At 50.8% G+C, this 19,022-nt stretch overlaps 5 protein-coding genes across 5 annotated transcripts; 2 read left to right on the top strand and 3 right to left on the bottom strand.

Moving 5' to 3' along the window:
• Positions 1 to 253: 253 nt before the first annotated feature.
• Positions 254 to 439, bottom strand: N7473_001946 (uncharacterized protein; the record flags this gene model as incomplete). The annotated part of the gene is made up of 1 exon (XM_057147886.1): positions 254 to 439. One exon carries the CDS (start codon positions 437 to 439, stop codon positions 254 to 256), a length of 186 nt encoding a protein of 61 aa, XP_057011540.1.
• An 883-nt stretch (positions 440 to 1,322) lies between these two features.
• N7473_001945 (uncharacterized protein) lies at positions 1,323 to 3,056 on the top strand (the record flags this gene model as incomplete). Its single annotated transcript, XM_057147885.1, has 5 exons — positions 1,323 to 1,662; positions 1,727 to 1,845; positions 1,905 to 1,989; positions 2,063 to 2,204; positions 2,276 to 3,056. 5 exons carry the CDS (start codon positions 1,323 to 1,325, stop codon positions 3,054 to 3,056), a joined length of 1,467 nt encoding a protein of 488 aa, XP_057011539.1.
• A 591-nt stretch (positions 3,057 to 3,647) lies between these two features.
• Positions 3,648 to 8,891, bottom strand: N7473_001944 (DNA topoisomerase 2; the record flags this gene model as incomplete). Its single annotated transcript, XM_057147884.1, has 3 exons — positions 3,648 to 8,360; positions 8,430 to 8,747; positions 8,805 to 8,891. 3 exons carry the CDS (start codon positions 8,889 to 8,891, stop codon positions 3,648 to 3,650), a joined length of 5,118 nt encoding a protein of 1,705 aa, XP_057011538.1.
• Positions 8,892 to 11,631: 2,740 nt separating this feature from the next.
• On the top strand, positions 11,632 to 14,565 carry N7473_001943 (putative GTPase activating protein (Evi5); the record flags this gene model as incomplete). Its single annotated transcript, XM_057147883.1, has 4 exons — positions 11,632 to 12,015; positions 12,109 to 12,719; positions 12,775 to 13,131; positions 13,194 to 14,565. The coding sequence occupies 4 exons, from the start codon at positions 11,632 to 11,634 to the stop codon at positions 14,563 to 14,565; spliced, it is 2,724 nt and encodes a 907-aa protein (XP_057011537.1).
• A 338-nt stretch (positions 14,566 to 14,903) lies between these two features.
• Positions 14,904 to 16,173, bottom strand: N7473_001942 (uncharacterized protein; the record flags this gene model as incomplete). The annotated part of the gene is made up of 5 exons (XM_057147882.1): positions 14,904 to 15,125; positions 15,173 to 15,394; positions 15,438 to 15,672; positions 15,718 to 15,806; positions 16,048 to 16,173. 5 exons carry the CDS (start codon positions 16,171 to 16,173, stop codon positions 14,904 to 14,906), a joined length of 894 nt encoding a protein of 297 aa, XP_057011536.1.
• Positions 16,174 to 19,022: the final 2,849 nt, after the last annotated feature.

Here is a 19,022-nt window from a genome sequence, read left to right as displayed (position 1 = left end):
GGAGTAGTTTTCCAAAGATGAGGCCAACATTGTAAGAGCTCTTAAGGTCAACCACTCCCTATGTTGATTGAATTAGGGCAGAACTAGAGAAATCTGATAGGATGAATATCTTACTATACTACCATAGCGCAGACTACCGCAACGGCCTGTTTGCATGCATCAACATCCTGGAGGGAGCGGTGGCCAGCTTCACCTCCATCAACGCACAGCCTCTCCACATGGTCCCAAAAGAAGTCCTATAAGCAGCAGTATCTCATTGGACTTCCTCTGTACCCCTTTGGGCTTGCAGGTCTTGGATACCCACAGCTGCAGCGGTGCAACCGGTAAGGCCTCGAAGCTCAGAAACAAGGGTTTCAAACTGAGTGTCCTGGGGGGTTGCTTCTTGGTCCCTGACTCGCTCATTTGCAGCTTTTACCTCAGGAGCATCAATGGCGGTCATCGATGACAACTTGCCCACAGCATGGCGGTCAGGCCAGATTGAATATCTCCGAAGTGAGAACGGGCCTCAATAACTCAATTTCGGGGGCGGTTTTGCATCTTGCATTGGGCATCGTGGGAAGACACAAACAGGCCCAAGCCCCGAGGAGACTCGTCCGACTCCAACTGCCTCGTGATGGGCTGCAAGGAATCAAAGTGACTGGACGAGGGGAATCGGTGAGCACGAGAAAATGAAGCCATTCCAGAGGAAGTCATGATGTACCCCTCCCTCCAGTGGACTCGTGGTTGTTTCTTGATACTACACCGCTACGCACTCCTTCCTTATACAGATTTTGTTTAATCCTAATATTAGATTTTAATGACCCTATCCTGTTCTCTCTAATGTTCTCTATATCATACCTTCATACCTTCATTTCTGAGCTTCTCTCTATCATTATCACTTCCTAGTATCAAAACACATCGCGTCGCAGGCTGTATACCAGCTCAAACAGACAAACATCCAACTGTAATCACCCTCCATGACTTGGTAAAACAGAAACAAGAAGCATAAACACGCGCAGAAACCAGCACAAGGTGGAACAAACCTCTGAACAAAGCCTGGTGACTGTCTTGCTTGATGCTTGAGACGCCCATTGAGGGTGGATATCCAGGTCTCGCTTTGCACGCCTTCTAGAAAACGCCTCTTGTTCCACACGAGAATTACTTGCTTCTCTTTCTGCCGACTCTGCAACTTTTCTACTTCTACTCGTTCCTTTTTCCTCCCTCCAACTTCTTCTTCTCGACACTCCTCTCCAGCCCGGTTCCCTTCTTACTTCTTCATTGTACCTTTTCTCTTTATCTCTCTATTCATCCCAGCTTAAACCCGAGACGTATTTCTCTTATTCATGGGCTCCATTCGTGATTTACTCAATCCACTCCCGGAGGTGACCCCAGGCCATCGAGGCTTTATGATGCCGCGATCACGACATGCCACGGGGAGCCCGCCAGCTCCAGAGCGTCCAAAACGATCAAAGACGGTCAAGGATGGTGCCGTGTTTCGCCCTGGGCCTATTCAAGGGGAGCTTCGCTATCCTCCTCACGAAGAACGGACCCCGCTTCTAGAAGAGGAGCACCGCAAGGCTGATCTAAAGCCCTTTGGCAACATTGCCGACTTTCCTCGTCACATCCCCTATCAAAGCGACAAGAAGACCTTTCATGAGAGAACTGGACGAGATAGCTTTCATCGTAAGTTTATCTCAATACAATCTGTCTATTCTGAGCTCGGATACTGATGATACATGATCTATAGTGTTCCAGTATACTTTCCAGAGAAAGGATGCGGATCCCGAGCCGTGGACCATAACGTGGGACTACAACATCGGACTGGTTCGCACTACCCATCTGTTCAAGTGCCTTGGCTACTCAAAGGTTTGTCCTCTGCTCTGTACCGACTCAATGCGGAGCATCTTTTCACAACTTGTTCATAGACCACCCCCGGCAAGGTGCTGAACAACAACAACGGCCTACGCGAGATCAGCCACAGTATCACCGGAGGAGCACTTGCAGCTCAAGGTATGACCAGATCAAATTTCCCTACCTAGAATTGGTTGGCCGATACTGACATTGAATTGCTCCTGTCCATCAGGCTACTGGATGCCCTTCGAAACCGCCAAAGCCCTCGCCACCACATTCTGCTGGGAAATCCGCTTCCTGCTCACCCCCTCTTCGGCCTCGATTTCCCAGAAATGTGCATCCCCCCAACCGACCGAGTCAGATTTGGTCGAATGGTCATTGACTCCTCCATCATCCAAGAAGCCACCGAAATTGCGCGCCGCTACCGCTTGCTGGAGCCTCGCAGCTACGATGAGATGTCAACAACCTCTTTCAATTCCCGGGTCCCAAGGAAGATGGTAGACTATCCCTCGCAAGACTCCAGCCGAGGACCCCATATGCAGACCAAGCTCGCCCGACGCAGCTATGCTGATAGCATCAGCAGTGCGCGGGGCTCGTCCTCCGAGCCATACTGTGGTTCACCTCAAAGTCCGTCGTACAGAGGCTTCACCCCTGTCAACAGACCTCCCAGTTCACACCCGGTCACCCGCACACCCTACGATTTTCTCCAGGAAGCCACCGAGCGCAGAAAGAGAGTCATGAGGGCCGCTGGCGAGGAAAGTGACTCGGAAACAGAATTCTCTACAACCTCACGCTCAGATGTGCACGCCAAGCCAATCTTTCCAACGCCTTATGGAAGCGAGCGTGTCTCTGCTGATGGGGACTCAGAGATGGATGATTCGGAAATGACGTTCTCGGATGATGAGTCTATGTTGGAAGATGACGCCGACGAGGAATATCGAGAGCCAGGTCCTGGTCGGCTCTCGAGCAGTGATACCCGTGGAAAGGGAAAGGCCAGTCTGAAGAGGAACCCCTCGCGCTCTGTCAAGGAGAAGAATGGTGAGAAAGATTCTCGTTCTGCCCATTTTGCGAAGGAGGTCAAGGCTGCTCATGCCTTGCTTCATTTGCATATGCAACGGGCTTCGTCTAAGGATGTGGATGGTGATGAGATGGAGGAGACTATGTTTGGTCCTCTGTTGGGACGGATGGAATCTGGAGGCAAGAAGAGACGTCGTGCTTCCCTGTGATGCAGTTGATCATCCCTGAGATGAGCTGGGGGGGGGGCGGTTTTGTGAGTGTTATGCATTGGAATGGTTGTTTGGTTAGACTGGACGGCGTTGGCAAGGAAGGGAATGTGTTTCTGGAGTTTGGCATCGGACTGTGTACTTTGTGATTTTTTGTTAGTGTAGCGTGTCAATCTCAAGTAATTTAACAAGTAAACACCTGGCCACTTGATTCATGTTAGAACACGATGCCATCGACGCCACAATTATCGACCTTATTGATAAGCCTGTTACTCGGAAGAAAAACCACAATGGTCCATTTAGTACATCTACTTAGGAATGCAGTCGTCTTCTGGCAGGTACAATCGAACAGAAACAGCCAAGAGTGTGCTTCAATACTCGATGCCTTTACTTTCAAATTAAAGGAAGAAAATATTCGAATTCGCGTCTCGCAAAAACTGGTCGGCTCTGCCTGACCACCACGAAAAAAAAAATGCGGACTAAAAACACAAGAGGATAAAGGAAGAGATCAGAATCCAAAGAAAATATGAAAGTAAAACCATATCAAGTCCCCAGAAAGAAAAGTATGCACCACGACGCCCCATAAGGTACCACCTAGTCACTCTCGTCCTCCTCAAAATCATCAGCAGAGTCCTCCTCATCCTCGCTATCTTCCTCAATCACATAGGTCTTCTTAGCCGCCGCAGCGGTGCGGCGAGCGGGACGAGCGGCTGCCGCACGTCGAGGAGCGGGCTCATCATCCGAGACGTCCATCTTGCCAGCCGGGGAATCCAGGATGTCATTGGCCATGGCATCGATGTCGTCCTCGGAGAAGTCGTCATCTACGGGCTTCTTCTTGTTGGTCTTGGCTAGCTTAGAAGCATAGGCCTTGGCAGCGGGAGAAGGTACAGGCGCGGCATCCTTCTTTGCGCGACCACGAGCTGCAGCCGCCTTAGGGGCAGCCTTGGCTTTGGGTGCAGCCCTGGCTCTTGGGGCAGGCTTGGTAGGTGCCTCATCCTCCTCTTCCTCGTCCTCCTCATCCTCAATTCTCGAGACATCCTTGGGCATGACCTTAATTGAGCGACGAGGAGAGTCCTGCGGCACGAGTTTGCTGTAGTCGGTCTCGTCTGGGTCAAACTCGCTGACCTTGGCCTTGCTCGGAGCCATGAGGCTGGCACTGCTGCCGGCACGAGAGCGCTCAGAAATAAGAGGTCGAGTATTCGAATCATCGCCGCCAATACCCTTAACCATTTGACTGACGTCGCCCAAAAGATCGTCTCCGTTGTCGCTGTCGGAGTCGCTGATGGCGGTGTACTTGACGGGCTTACGAGCGCGACCAGCTGGGGCAGCCTCCTTGGCCGTCCGCGCGATCTCAAGGAAATCATCGTCGGATTCGTCAGCAGGCTTTGCCTTGGCCTTGGGACCACGCTTCGCTGCCGGCTTCGCTGCTGCCTTCGTCTTCGGCTTTGGCTTCGCAGCAGGCTCCTCGTCAAGATCCATAGGATCAGCGTCTGGCTGGACTGACGCACGTGAAGAGCTAATTGGGGGGACTTGGTCAAGGTCAATTGTATCGTCCTCGGCCGTAGTCTTGGACTTTGGCTTCGGCGCGGCGCGGGCTTTTTTAGGAAGGATTTCCTTCTCAAAGTCAAAGTCGTCATCAGAATCACCAGCCCCGTCAGCGCTTGGTGTAGGCTCCTTGGTGGATGACTTGCTGAGGAAGTTAGCCAGGCTGTTGACGACTGGTTCTTTCTTCTTGGCAGGGGCTTTCTTCTTTGCCTTTGGTGCTGCAAAGTCTTCATCGTCGGGATCGTCTCCAGCAGCAGCCTTGCGCTTGCGTGCGGCCGCGGCACCACGACCTCCGCCGGTCATGAGCTTAGACGAATGCCGGCGGCCCATGTTCTGCATCTTGCGCATACGACGTTCCTCATCCTCAAGCTGGAAGCGCCACTCGTTGATGAACTCTTCCAGGTCCTTCCTCCAGAGATCCTCCTTGGACAACTTGATCAGGTCGTCAACCTCCGTCTCACGGTCACCGATCTGGCGGCGAAGTCTCTCCACACGCTCCTGAGTGAGCGACCACATGGGCATGCCGAGAAGGTAATCGTAGGAGCTGGACAGCACCTCGACATCCTTGTCATCAACCTCCTCGGTGTCTTCCATCGCAGGCTCATCCTCGCCCAGTTTGGACGCGTCGGCAACCTTGGCGATCGGCTTGAAGCCCTTCTCCTTCAGCTCAATGACCAGGTTAGACTTCTTCTTCTTGGAAATGACCAGAGTGCCCTCAATGATCATCATGATGAAGCGAGCTTGGTTGCTCAGCTTCTCAAGCTCCTTCTGAAGCTCTCCGAGCTGGTGCTGCTTACGTCGCTCATAGTACTTGAGACGCACGGTGAAGAACTCCTTGAGGATGTCATCGACAGTTGCGTACTTTGTGATGCGGCCCTCAGGGTCAAACGCAACCAAGTTGGTCGTCGCGATTGTCTTGGAAAGCTTGAACTTCTCCTCCCAGCCCTCCGATGAGGTAGCCTTCATGTTCTTCTCATCAAGCTGGATCACAAAGTGGACCTTGCTGTGGGTGTTGTAGTCCCTGTAGTCCTTAATGAAAGAGGGGACCTTCTCGGCCTTGATGATATCCTCCAACTTGTCCTTGAAGTCCTGAGTCCAGGTGCGAATAGGCAACTCGGTGATCTCAACCTCCTTGTCTCCAGTCTCCTTGATGATTCCGCTGAATTTGAAGCGATCGCCGCCTATGTTGACAACCTCACCAGTGAAACCACGGAACCAAGGTTCCATTGGAACAGTCTCCTGGCCATCCATCAAACGATTCAAGTTGGCCACAATGTCCTCTGGGTTGTAATTGGGGATGGAAGAACTCCAACCGGTTCCAATACCATCAGCACCGTTGATCAGAATCATGGGTACCACAGGCATGTAGGTTTCAGGCTCAATCTTCTTGCCATCGTCCTCATTGTAGGTCAGCAGCGGCTCATCGGCTTGGTTGAAAACCTTTCGAGCAAAGGGTGACAGCCGAGTGTAGATGTAACGAGCACTAGCACAGTCGCCACCACCTTGAAGTCGACTACCGAAATTACCACTGGGTTCCAAAGTGTTGATGTTGTTGGAGCCAACGAATGTCTGAGCGAGACCAACAATGGTCTGCTGAAGCGAGACATCACCGTGCTGGTAGGCGGTCATTCCGGAAACAAGACCTGCCAGCTCGACGACCTTCATATCCTTCTTCAGGTTACGGCGGAAGCAAGTATACAAAACCTTCCGCTGACCAGGTTTCAAACCGTCGACCACGGATGGAATGGAACGCTGGTTATCAGCCATGCTGAACAGGATCAGTTCCTTGTTGATGAAGTCCGTGTAGCTAATCTTGTCCATGGAGTGATCAAGGTACGTGCCGGGCTTAAATTGACGCAGCCACTCCTTTCGCTCATCAGCCTTCTTCTTCGAGAAAGCCAGCTCAATGAGAGCTGCCTCGTGGTCCTGCATGGTATGGAACTCCTTGAGGTGGCGATCGAGATCGCGGAAGTAAATCTGGGCATCTTCGGTGGAACTAGTTCCCAGACCCTTGTAGTACTTGTGATCCCATCCGCGTTCATCCTTGTGTTCCTCCTTCCAGGCCTCATATTCAGGCATGGTGAAGAAAGAGCGCGACTTGGTCGGATTCTTGGGGTCACCCTTCCAGACCTTGATGATGGGAGTGATGAACTCGATCAAGAACTCCGGAATCTTAAGCAAGCTGGGGAACTGCGCCTGGAGGAAGTTGATAAGAAGACCCTTGATGTGACTACCATCATGATCCTGATCAGTCATGATCATGAGATGGCCATATCGGAGACCCTTCGTTTCGGTATACTCCTTCTTGTGTTGCAGTCCGATGAAGTTTTTGATGTTTTGAATCTCCTGGTTTTTTGAAATCTGATCGAACGAAGCATCACGCACGTTGAGCAGCTTTCCACGGAGAGGGAAAACACCGAAGAGATCGGGACCAACAACTGCACGTCCCGCCATGGCTAAGCCCTTGGCAGAGTCACCCTCAGTGAGAATCAGGGTGCAGTGATGGCCATCCCGGGTACCAGCCTTGTTAGCTTCGACCAGCTTGGGATTGTTCATGCGCGTGCGGCGGCCAGTGTCACTTTTCTTGAGGATCTGATCCGCTTTCTGGGCGGCAAAGTGCAGGATATTTTCCATGACATCAGTCTTGAGAACCTTCTTGTAAAAGTCTTCCTCAAGAACACACTTGCTACCAAATTGGCTTGCCTTTGTGGTCAACTGCTCCTTCGTCTGAGAGGTAAAAGTTGGATTGACAATAAGCGAATTCACAAAGATGAACATGTGGTTCCGAATTTGGGCCGGCTTCAGAGTAGCACCGCTCTTGTTCTTCTTTTTCACCTGCTCCGCCAAGCGATTGCAGATCTGGTCGGTAATGTAGTTGACGTGAGTACCGCCAGATGTGGTGGCGATGGAATTGACGAACGAGACCTGCTGGAAAGAACCATCCGAGACAGCAAAGCCAATTTCCCACCGATCATTGGGGCTGCAGGTGATGATTTCATCCTTGGAAGCCGGGCCTTCCTCGCCGCGCTCCTTGCGGATAGCCTTGGTGTACATCTCCATGTACTTGCGGAAATTGCGAATGGGAATACGAGTGCCATTCAGCTTGACTGTAACGCTCGCCGTACCTGCCAAGTCGTAGACACGGCGCTTCACGAGGGCCTCAAAGTCATCGTCCATGCCCTCCATACCGAATTTGGCAAAATCAGGCTTGAACGTGACTTTGGTGTAGTCATCGCCCTTGGCTTCGGTGATCTTTGCCTTGCCCATCTTGGTCATGTTTTCCGTCCAGGTTTGTTTGTACCTCTTCTTCTGGCGCGAGTCCTGAGTTTCCACGGTGAACTCAGTGGAGAACACGTTGCAGAGCTTGGCGCCGTAACCATTACGACCACCAGTCACCTTCTGCTGCTTATCATTGTAGTTGGATGAGGTCAAAAGGTTACCGAAGATCAGCTCGGGAACGTAGATCTTATACTCGGAGTGAATCTCGACGGGGATACCACGTCCATTGTTCCAGATGCTGATCTCGCCCTCCTCACGACTGACTGTCACTCGAATTTCGCTCATGTTCTTGTCATTCTTCTTGTTATCGGCTGCGTTGACAACGATCTCGTCGAAAATCTTGTAGAGACCGGGGACGAATGATACCGGACGGAACTCCATGGATTCTGTCTCAGAGTTGTAAACCCACATCGACTGAGTTGTACGTTCGGTGGAACCAATGTATGTATCAGGACGTTTGGTAATGTGTTCGAGTTGCGTAAGCTACCAAAATCATCAACTTTTATTAGCCATCATGTCTCACAATGTCATAACTTGACGCGCACAACTCACCTTCCGGTACTTATCGGCTACGCTACCTTCCTCCGGTGCTTCGCCAGCGGCATCTCCTCCAAATGACTCATTTTCCACATCAGCGAGAGGCTGCTTCGAGCCAGCCCTCTTGGGAGCAGCAGCCTTCTTCGCTTTGGGAGGAGTCTGGGAGAGCAGGGAGTCGGCATCGTCATCGGACATGTGAACGTCGGAAACTTCGTCTTCGCTATCCGCCTTGGCCTTCTTCTTGGCTGCTGCCTTCTTCACTGGAGCCTTTTTGGCCGCGGCTTTGGGTTTGGCAGCCGCAGTCTTTTTGGGAGCAGGCTTGGCCTTGGTTTTCTGCGCGGCGAGGGAGTCAGTGATTTGCATCACCATCACTGAACGAGTCGAACTGACCGGGGCTGGCTTCTCAGGCACAAAGTCTGAGTTTTCATCATCACTGATGTTGAAGATGGAGTCACCATCCATGATTGAGTCGTCCATGATGAGATCGAGGGTCGACGGGGTGGCGCTGAAAAACCGAGAAGATCGGATTCAGGCCCGCAAACGAGGGAATCGCCGGGTCAATAAAGCCCGCAAAATTGGGTGGAAGATGAGAGAAGTTAGCGAATGAACTAGAGAGCCAGCATGGCGGTGCTGGAAAGGATTGGCGAAGGAGGGGACGAGTTTCTTTGATTCTTTGTTTTGCATGAAACGCGACTGCCAGCGGAACTCGGGCGGTGACCGGAGGTGGCCACTCGGATCATCATTCTTCCTCACCGCCTGCCCCGCCTGCAGCCCAAATAGGCAATTTCTAAACAAACTCGTTTGGGCAAGCGCGTTACTGACAACCTAAAAATAAACTGACGACTACTGTGTACGCATGTCCATCAAGATTACAACGGGTAACCTCAGAATGACCTTGATAGCTACATGAATCTCGAGGGGAAACATACGATTTCTTGGAACGCTCTACCAACCCTGGTAGCCCCTAAAGTAATTCTCCAAGACAAAGAGATACAAAGCGGGGTCTACCCATATCAATCATCAAGTCAATAGAGAGATTTGAATAATATTAGAACCGCCTCAAATCACTCTTCGCTTCTTTGTCGCCAAACAGCGTCCACTCCCTCGACAAAGACAACTAGTCAGCCCTCAGCCCGCTACCCGATCGGCCCACCCTGCTCATTAGTTACAATTTAATTCCTCGAATACCTACCCACGGTGGCTCTCGAGTGCCAGGTAATATCCTGGGGTTAGTACTTGGCCAGAGAGGAAACAAAGGATGGTAGTATGGTAGTAGAGAGATGAAAATTGAGTGACCAAGGTGAGCAAGTTTGAAAGGAAAACAACCACATATCTAAGGAACTCATCTGTGCCGCGGTCCACTCTCTGCTTGTGACTCGTCATGTAGTCATTCTGATCCACTGGGAAGTGTTGTACTTACGCCTGACACTACTGTTGAGAGAAAGACTCTTCACTTCAAGTATGGAATACTCTGGACTTCCCTCACACCACCCTTAATTACTTGCACAGCCATATACATGGCGTGCATTGCAAGGCAGGGCATCCGAGAGCTACACTCCCTAGGCCTCTGGTACTTTGGCACAGTCTCACGGATATATTGCCACAAGAAGGTTGGCAGGCATGTATTGCCTAGCGCGCAGCAGGTCCATAGTCCTCATCTTTAGCCCTTGCATACTTTTTTTTTTCTCTCTGGTAAGCATGACCGCCCGTGATACCGCGATAGTTTGATGCGATGAATGCTGTGAGTGAGCCTGACCCTGAAAAGAGTGGTAAAATCGGAAGGCCTCTTGAGGTGAGCATATGGGTGTATACAGAATCGAGAGAGAAGTCCAACTAAGTGCTGTATGTAGTTTTATGAATAATTAAATAATTAACAAGGAAGAGCAGACTAAGGTTCCTTGGATCTGCCACCGAAAGTCCGCTGTTCCTTTGACAAGACCATAGAACCCTTGAGACACTTAGATATCCAGAAAGACCCATTTTTGAGTCAAGGTCTAACGCTTCGGAGGTTATACCCGGTGACAAACCGCATGGACCAGCGGAGAGATCCACTGCGACAGAAAAGACCTCGAGAGACTGACAGGGAACTGTGCAGTCACTCAGTAGTGATGGTGGCTGGAAAGGTGGCCTCTCTTCACCCCTACACGGACCGGAAGATTTAAGGGCTTTCGCTCCTTGATAGGCTTGCCACTTGCCAGCCCTTTTCTCCTCGTCCGGCCCTCTGCGTCACAAGATGAAACTCGGCTGTTCAAGGGGGCTTTGTAATGATGTTTCATAGATCCCCCTCGAAAGTTGACCAATTATCGATTGATTCAACCTTATTTATCCAATCAATAGTAAAATAGATTACACAAGTAGATCTTTTTGTATTTCAAGTACAATAAATACCACTGCCCCGTGCATCACCCCCTCTCCAATAAGAAGAGTCAGAGTAATTTGGCTGTGGTACCTGCAGGACACTGAGATTCAAATCGAGGAATTTAACAGTCTCATCTATTCCATACATAGTGAACTCCTGGAGAAGGGAATGCAATCAAAAACGAACCCCATGTCATGATTGTCATCATTCTGTTCTCTTTTTCTCCATACTCTGTACCGTTGGCCCACGGATCGCACGTCTCCCATGGAACGGCGATCGGAGGAGGGTCGCGAGGCGCGTATTGGAGTAAATAGGGGACTAAACCACCACCACCTTTAGAAGAGATCAAATGATAAATAATGACAACAATAACCCTCCTCTCTTTCCTAATGTAAAATGCCAAGAGTTAAAAGTACTAGCTGCTCAATAATATTTAATGATTATCACTTATTTGACGGTCCCCGTCAGACAGTCGGTGTATGAGCGATCGACGGGGGCGAGACTCCTTGGAGGGGAAACACTAAAGGGGCTAGCGAATTAGTGTGGATGTGGATATCCCACTCCTCCTGAGACTCGCTCCCTTTTTCTTCTTCACCAGCCTTTTTCCGCCTTTTGCTGCTGCCGTTACGACAAAAAAAGCGTATTGCGATCCTTGATGGTGCTGGATCACCTCCAGGTGCGTTGCGTTCTTGGGTTCCCCTCGCCGCCACTGCGCCGGTTGCTGATTTCATTTGCCTCTCAGAGATGAAGCTGGTCTTGAATATCTTCTCAACCCTCCGACAATCGCTCCCCAGAGTCTAGTTCGGTGACTTGCTCCATCATATCTCACCCGGGTGTTCCTATCCACCCGCCGCAAGAATGGATAGCTTCGAACCCGCATCGCCGGGCATCCCACACGCCCCCAACCATGATTCCATGGTGACCGTCTCCCTTTCCGATAACCAGTCCAATTCAGAGCACACACAACCGGACTGGCGTACTCTCGACATCCCTCCGACACCCGTCCTGGCGACCCATGAGTCGGAAGCCATCAAGAACAAGACCGAGTCATTTGGCCCCATGGCACTCCTCGATGCCGCAAGATCCACCCCCACCCCTGTGGACGAGCCCCCAACTCCCACCTCGGCGGAGCCTAGACATGCGAAAGCTGGGCAGACAGGAGAAGAGGACGATAATGAAGTAAATTGGGAGAATCTGGATCGAACGGAGGAACAAGAGCCGCGTGGAGAAGGATCGGACGATGTAGGTTGACAGGCCAAGCCCCTTTCCCCTCATGGACCGTGCGGTGCAGCCCGTGGAATGGAATGTGGAATTGACACTTCGCTGCTTATCTAGTCAACGGCTCTACTGCTCGCTCGCCTGGAGCAAGAGAACAATGCGCTGGCCACCAATCCCAAGTCCGGCTTGTCCAATGCCCCTCGCATCCAGAGACACCAGCGACAATCCCGTTCGCAATCGCTCTTCCAAATCAAGAAATTGATCAATGAGCCTACACGGTCAGAGCTACGTTACTCACAACTTCAACCACCTCCAATGACCGAGCTAGAGTTCTGGGCCGCCCTGGTGGCAGATTATCCACAGACGGCTCAGCGACTGCCAACTCTGACGTCTAATAAGATCCAACAAGGTGTTCCTCCGCCGCTCAGAGGAGTGGTATGGCCTAGTCTGGCTGGTGCCCGCGATCCCACATTGATTGAAGAGTTCCAGCGATTGGTTGGCGAAAGCAGCCCCTACGACGGTCTGATTGGCAAGGATATTGGTCGTAGTTTCCCTAATGTGGAGATGTTCCGGGATCCCAACGGCGAGGGCCAGCAAATGTTGGCTCGAGTCTTGAGATGCTTTAGCTTGTATGATGCGAAGATTGGCTACTGTCAGGGTCTTGGGTTTGTCGTTGGGCCATTGTTGATGCACATGTCCGACGCAGAGGCTTTTTGTGTCCTTGTTCGGTAAGTACCCGCGAAGAAGGTCACCTTTGGATTAAATACTGACAGACCTGATCAGATTGATGGAGCACTACAACCTTCGGACTTGCTATCTCCCTGACTTGTCAGGTCTCCACCTTCATGTTTACCAGTTCCAAAACCTCCTGGCCCGGCATCGCCCCGAGCTTTTCCAACACCTGGAGCTTTTGAATGTCGAGCCAGTGTATGTGTCACAATGGTTCTTGTCTTTCTTCGCAGTGGCATGCCCCTTGCCAATGCTTCTCCGTATCTACGATGTAATTTTCCTTGAAGGTGCTTGTGAAACTCTGATGCGAGTTGCACTGTCTCTGATGCAGCGCAACGAGAAACGCATCTTGGCTTGCACCGAGTTCGAGGATGTGATGCAGTTGTTGTTGTCACGCAGTTTGTGGGACACGTGAGTATATCCTTATCTTATCCTCCACATCATATTGCGATAACGCTGACACCGTGATCCAGATATGCGTTCAACGCAGATGACCTTGTCAATGACTTTGTTTCATTGACTTCCCTCGTTACTCACGAGAGCCTCCAAGCCCTGGAAGTCAGCTACAATCAATCACAGGGCGTCCCCACCGGAATATCATTCCCCCAGATGCAAGCTGCAGCATCTCGATTTCTTGGACGTCTCTGGGCAGGCTCGAGTTCTCACAATTCTGTCAAGTCTCTCAATCCAAATCCCAATACCTCTCGCCCCACCAGCACCATCCGTCGCTCTACCTCCAAGCAGAGCTTGACTTCCACATTGAACTCGGTGGAGTCGACATCCGATGCGAGTACCGCACCAACGGAGCTGTCCGCCGCGGTAAACAGTGACCAAAAATCACGGAAGTCAAATATGTCCACACACCACAAGGACCGCGATCTCCATACCCAGATCGAGGACCTGTTGATGGCCCTGAGTGACCTTCAACGTCAACAAGCAGATTTGACCCGCGAACTACAACAGGAACGAGAGGAGCGCGAAGAAGACCAATCGTTGGCGAAGGAAATGCTCAAGCACATTCAGGAGCAGCCTACCGAATCACAGCCCCAGGAGTTGATCGCTAAAGCGCAAGCTCGCTTTGCAACCAGTGAACCCAAGGACGCTACAATCCCCCAGACGAAACACCAACTTTACGATGATATGACCCGATGGAAAGAAATGCACGAGGTGGAAGCAAGCCGTTGTCTAGACCTGACACGGCGAATGGACGACTTCGAGAAAGAGAATGCGTCACTCAAGGAGCAGTTGCGCGAAGCCCGTGGTCGTATCCAAGACGGATACCGGGACCGTCAGCGACTGGAGCGACTGAACAAAGAACTCCGTGCACTCAAAATGCCTGAATCATCAACCCCTCCCGACACTACCTCCACATCCGCTGATTCCGAGTCGGCCTCTGCCTCTGTCTCTCCCACCGGCGGCCTCCGTGAACTGAGACTGGTCCGGACCAACTCACATAAGGCCCCAACCTTCAGCAAGCGTTCAAGTAGCCTGGGCCTTCAGAACGTGCTGGCCACCGAGAATCACAAACCTGCTGCGGAAGACACCCTCCTCCTCGAGCTGGTCAACGCGAAGACCGCCGAAGCCGTGGCGAAGCAGGAACTGGAGGAAGTGAAGGGCAAACTGGATGCACTCCGAAAGATGATCAGCAAACCCCATGCTCCATCCGGCGCGAAACTCGAAAACCGCCATTCTTTCCTCGGCCATTCACCGTCCCAAGCGAGCATCTCCAAGTCCTCCACCGACCCGGTCAGAACACCTGGGACGTCCAGTAATGTCGGCGCTGGCGGCGGTGGTTTCTTTAGTGGATGGGGCCGACGGGCTCCAACGACCAATGAGTCCCCGTGATTAATGGTTCTGAATGCTGCAGCTGGGCCTCATTGCCCTCGGCTGTTCCATGCCAGCTACGTTTAATGTGAAAACCACATGTAAGAATTCGTGTCAATGTTGTTTTGAGCCGAAGTTTTCTTGTTTTTGTCCGTTCCTACTTGTACATAGATGATATCCCCCTCCCGAAATCGGGGAGAGAATTGCACGTACTGCCTTTCTGTTGTGAGGCTACCATTGAGTGATTGCAAACTTGATGATATTTTCTCTCTGTGCCATAATCTGGGTTAATCCTGTACGCCCATGACAGCTGTAGCAGGGTCGTGATCGATCTGTAAACTGATCATGATGAAATACCTTCAATGATAACCTTGATCACACTCCTTCCCCTGCCGAACCAGATCGAACGCCTCTTCCCCTTGTTTGAATTTGAACCTATTAGTGGTCAATCGCTTGACATCGATCTTGCCACTCGCAATCAGATCGACCGCAGTCGGATAACAGCCCGCAGTGTACAGAATAGATCCTCGAACATGGATATCCCTAGTACAAACAGTCGTGATGGGGAAATCAACACTTTGCTCAGATATCAGTATGTGTCTTCCACCTTTACGGTTATCACACTCACTTCACCACCCATGCCAGCTTGCACATAAGTCCCACCCTTCCGCATCACATATATCCCAGTCTGTATACAAGCCTGAGCACCCGTAGCCTCAAGAATGACATCAGGCCCCTCACCCAAATGAAACCTCCCCTTCATGATTCCAGCCACCTCTTCACTCCAGACACCATCATCCACACCCCCAGGTTTGTTAGGAGGCACGAAGACATCATCAGCACCAAAGTCCTAGCAAACATGCTCGTGATTCACTAATATCAACACCAATCACTTTCTTCGCCGCGTAGGCCTTGCTCACAGCCTGACAGAGTAATCCGATAGGTCCGCAGCCAAAGACGACAATGGTCTGATTGGGTTTCATGGCGCCGACTTTGGTGATTTGCACTGCGACTGCGACGGGTTCAACGAGCGCCCCTTCTTCCATGTTCATGTGCGCGGGGAGTGGGTAGCAATAGTCCGCTTGGGTGAGGCTGCGGTAGTAGTCGCAGCTTTGGTTTTTTGTTAGTCTGGTTGGGTTGGTTGATTAGAAGGCCTGTGAGAGTTTGACGTACTGTCTGCATGGTACACCTGGCTCGATGGCGACTCGTCTCCTGGCGTGAGGATTTTCACGGCAGAGCCTACTTGGACGACCGTACCGGAACTTTCATGCCGAGGACGATGGGTGAGTTGAGGATGAGATCTGTTTGTGATGCGAATGAGTCCCGGATCTCGAGAAGTGATTGCGATAATGCGCTTACCTCCTATACGGCCTTTCTGCCAGCTGGTGGTCAAGTTAGCCTCATAACATGCATGAGATATCAGACACGACATACTAGTGGACCTATTGGTATACTCACGTCAGCCCATTTTCTGGATAAAGAAGGGTCAAATCGAAAACTAACATCGCTGCCACAGATACCAGTCTGCGCCACTTGAACAATGATATCCCAAGGATCTTTGAGCTTTGGCGCAGCGCGATCCTCAATAGCCACGTCCTTGACGGCGTGCAGCACAAAAGAGCGGTTCATTTCCTCTATTCATTTAGTGGTGGATTGAGCCCAGAGACCTGATCATCCATACAACCATCTTGTTTCGATACAATTCTTTGTTGAGAATAAGAGATCGATCTTTGCCCAATATAAATCAAGAACGATTTTACGATCAACTCGAGATTCTCTTCTACTTTCATCATATTCCCCGCTGTGTCCGCGCGCGGACTGGGTCGTCCATTGCACGGCGACCCCACCCCGTTGGGCGATCATGAAGACTAGCCGCTCGGCGATCTCGTTCGGGCTAAAATCCCAAGTTTCTACTCCAAACTTGTGCTGTGACATCAGTTAGAGAGGGGAGCTGGAAGCAACCCCTGGAAGGAGAAGGGGCCTCTATTGTGGACTTTGATAACTCTTGTGGTAATATCACGAATCTGGTTTAGTTCCGAATATAAATCGGATTGGACGAAGTCAGATCCTGTTCAGAGCCCACTTAGATAAAACTAAATCAGAATAACTGGCACTTGGATCAGGGCCATAACAAGATCCACGGAAACATCCTCATTCTTGCGAGTATACAATCTTCTTGCCTCGCGGCCCCTGTGTCCGTATCTCCCGAAGGCCCTCCAACACTCCAACCAGACCTCCCCCACGTATCTCAACCGGATGTGGTTGAATTTGTCCAGTCTGAACCAATTTCTCGCCGACCAAAACCCATTTCTTAGCAAACTCCTCCATCACAGGGTCGGCAGGGAGCTCTGCCACACCAGGAAATTCAAATCTTTCGCCAAACATCGTATATCCCAGAGCTGTGGTGGCAACTACGCTCTCCTCGGGTCTCAATCTCTTGAATGGTTCCGGAACGGGCACTTTGATTGAGTGATAGTGACCACCTGCGGGCGCCAGGATTTTGCTGCAGAAAGTAGCTGACTCTTCGTTTCCAAGGCAATCCACGATGTGCGTGATTGGCGCACCAACGGCCTCTATTTGCTTGACGAAGTCCGGTTGATTATAGTCAAACTACTTCTCGGCTCCGCGGGACTGAACCAGTCCACTGTTTGGGGCGGAGCAAGTTGCAAAGACGCGACATCCTGACCTAGAGGCGAAATTGTAAGTCATGTAGCATACATGTCGACATTATGTCTTACAATTCTGCCGCTTGGATAACGATAGTACCCGTCGCTGAGCTTCCTCCGTACACAAGCAGAGTAGGACTCGAATTGGCTGGGATATCGAGGGACGGTAGGGGCGGCTTCATAATGGCGTATAAAACTTGGGCGACTGTCGCCAGCCCAACGCTTAGCGAAGCCGCCTTTTCACAGCTCAAATATTCAGGCTTATGCATTATAGCGTGTTCCTTGGCAGTGATGATGTCTGCGGTCTTACAAAGGTTCCCACTAATGCACACTTTTCACTCGAAGAATCCGTATGTCTCGGTGTGGTTATTGCAGAGAGAGGCGCAGTAATTTCTGTTCAATAAACCATATACGAGCTATCCACTACTGTAGATGGAAATTTAAGTTTTTGGAATGGAGCCGTCCCCGCATTGAGTAAGACAAAAATTACCTAGGTAAAGTTCCACCATTGAACAATAAGCTTTGGGCGAGTTTCCGTTGTCAGTAACCGGTATTCAGCTAGACTTCAACCTCGGTCCCATTGCCGAACCTCATGTGCCGAGCGGGCATCTGGTTGTACATTGACCTCATTGGCTTCGAATAGGTAAGGCCCTTGTAAAATGAGATTTACTCTGACCCCGATCGCCGTCTAGTCATGTAGGACTTGCAGATACGGGTTTCATTTTGATCGTGCGAAACTTTACTCTAATTTCACATATAGGCGTTGATATTCGATGCTAGCAGGGCCTAGCGAATCTACGAGCATAGCGCGTGAGGAGTTTAGAAATAAGGCTAGCACAGATGATTGATCATCTCCGAGCTGTTTTCGTGAAGCGGGGCTCCAGTATGCGATGTGACCTACTATAATCAAATTAAGGCGATAGGTCAAAGCCCGTCAGAAAGAAAAAATAACTTCTATATTCCGGCATATATGAAACTGGAGACGAGTGGCCGGCATATCGTCAGCGAACTGCATTTTAATGTCTTCCAGCCCTGGCCTGTGGTTGAAAGCTATGGTGAACATGAGCTATGGCGGAAGAAGTCGAAAGGTTTCATCGTGATTGGGAAGATCTAGTCAACCTAGGAACCGGCGTAAAGTTGGGTACCATTCGTGGGGCCTCTCAGGAGCGCTTCACCCACAACTCTGCTTTAGCCCGGGCTGGATCGCTCTAGAGATTCATTAGCTTCATGCATTTCAATTGGAAATTAAAAACGCACCAACCAGGATATGATTTGGCCAGAACCGCGGCTTCATCCTCAGGTTCCGCGCCCAGACTGTCATGCTTCACATGGTATGGCGAAAGCCACATCCCTATGCGCCAAGAAAGTCCTAACATATCGAGGCCCTGACGGGGCATCAAGCGCTAGAATGATCCTGAAAGTCAAGTTTACTTCCTCGGCTTGCTCGACCCTGTTCAATTCTTCATTGGATAATTGGGTCGAGCCTATCTTCCCGCCCTTTGGAGATCCGGGGGCCCTCAGTTTAGAGGTCTCTCCGAAACTCTATATATATCCAATTGCTTAACGCTGGTTGGTGTACCTCATTCCAATTAGATCGGTGGCGTCACCAACGTACCGTGGCTGGGCGTTGGAGGATATGGTCCACTTGGCACTTGCCATTTGGGCATCCTGGGCCTGAGAATCAACCAGGAAAGGTATAAAAAGGCAAGTTACCCTTCTTGCTGTTCACTTGGACAAGAATATGGAACGGATTGAGCCCATTGATCGAAACTCCTCAATTGAATTAACTTGTCCTTGCACTGTCTCTTCAAC

The sequence above is a fragment of the Penicillium subrubescens genome, assembly GCF_028828155.1.
Source record: "Penicillium subrubescens strain IBT 31985 chromosome Unknown utg000002l_segment0_segment0, whole genome shotgun sequence".
In the NCBI taxonomy this organism is placed as follows: Eukaryota; Fungi; Ascomycota; class Eurotiomycetes; order Eurotiales; family Aspergillaceae; genus Penicillium; species Penicillium subrubescens.
Note: the sequence above shows the minus strand (reverse complement) of the source record. Positions and strands in the feature narration are given on the sequence as shown.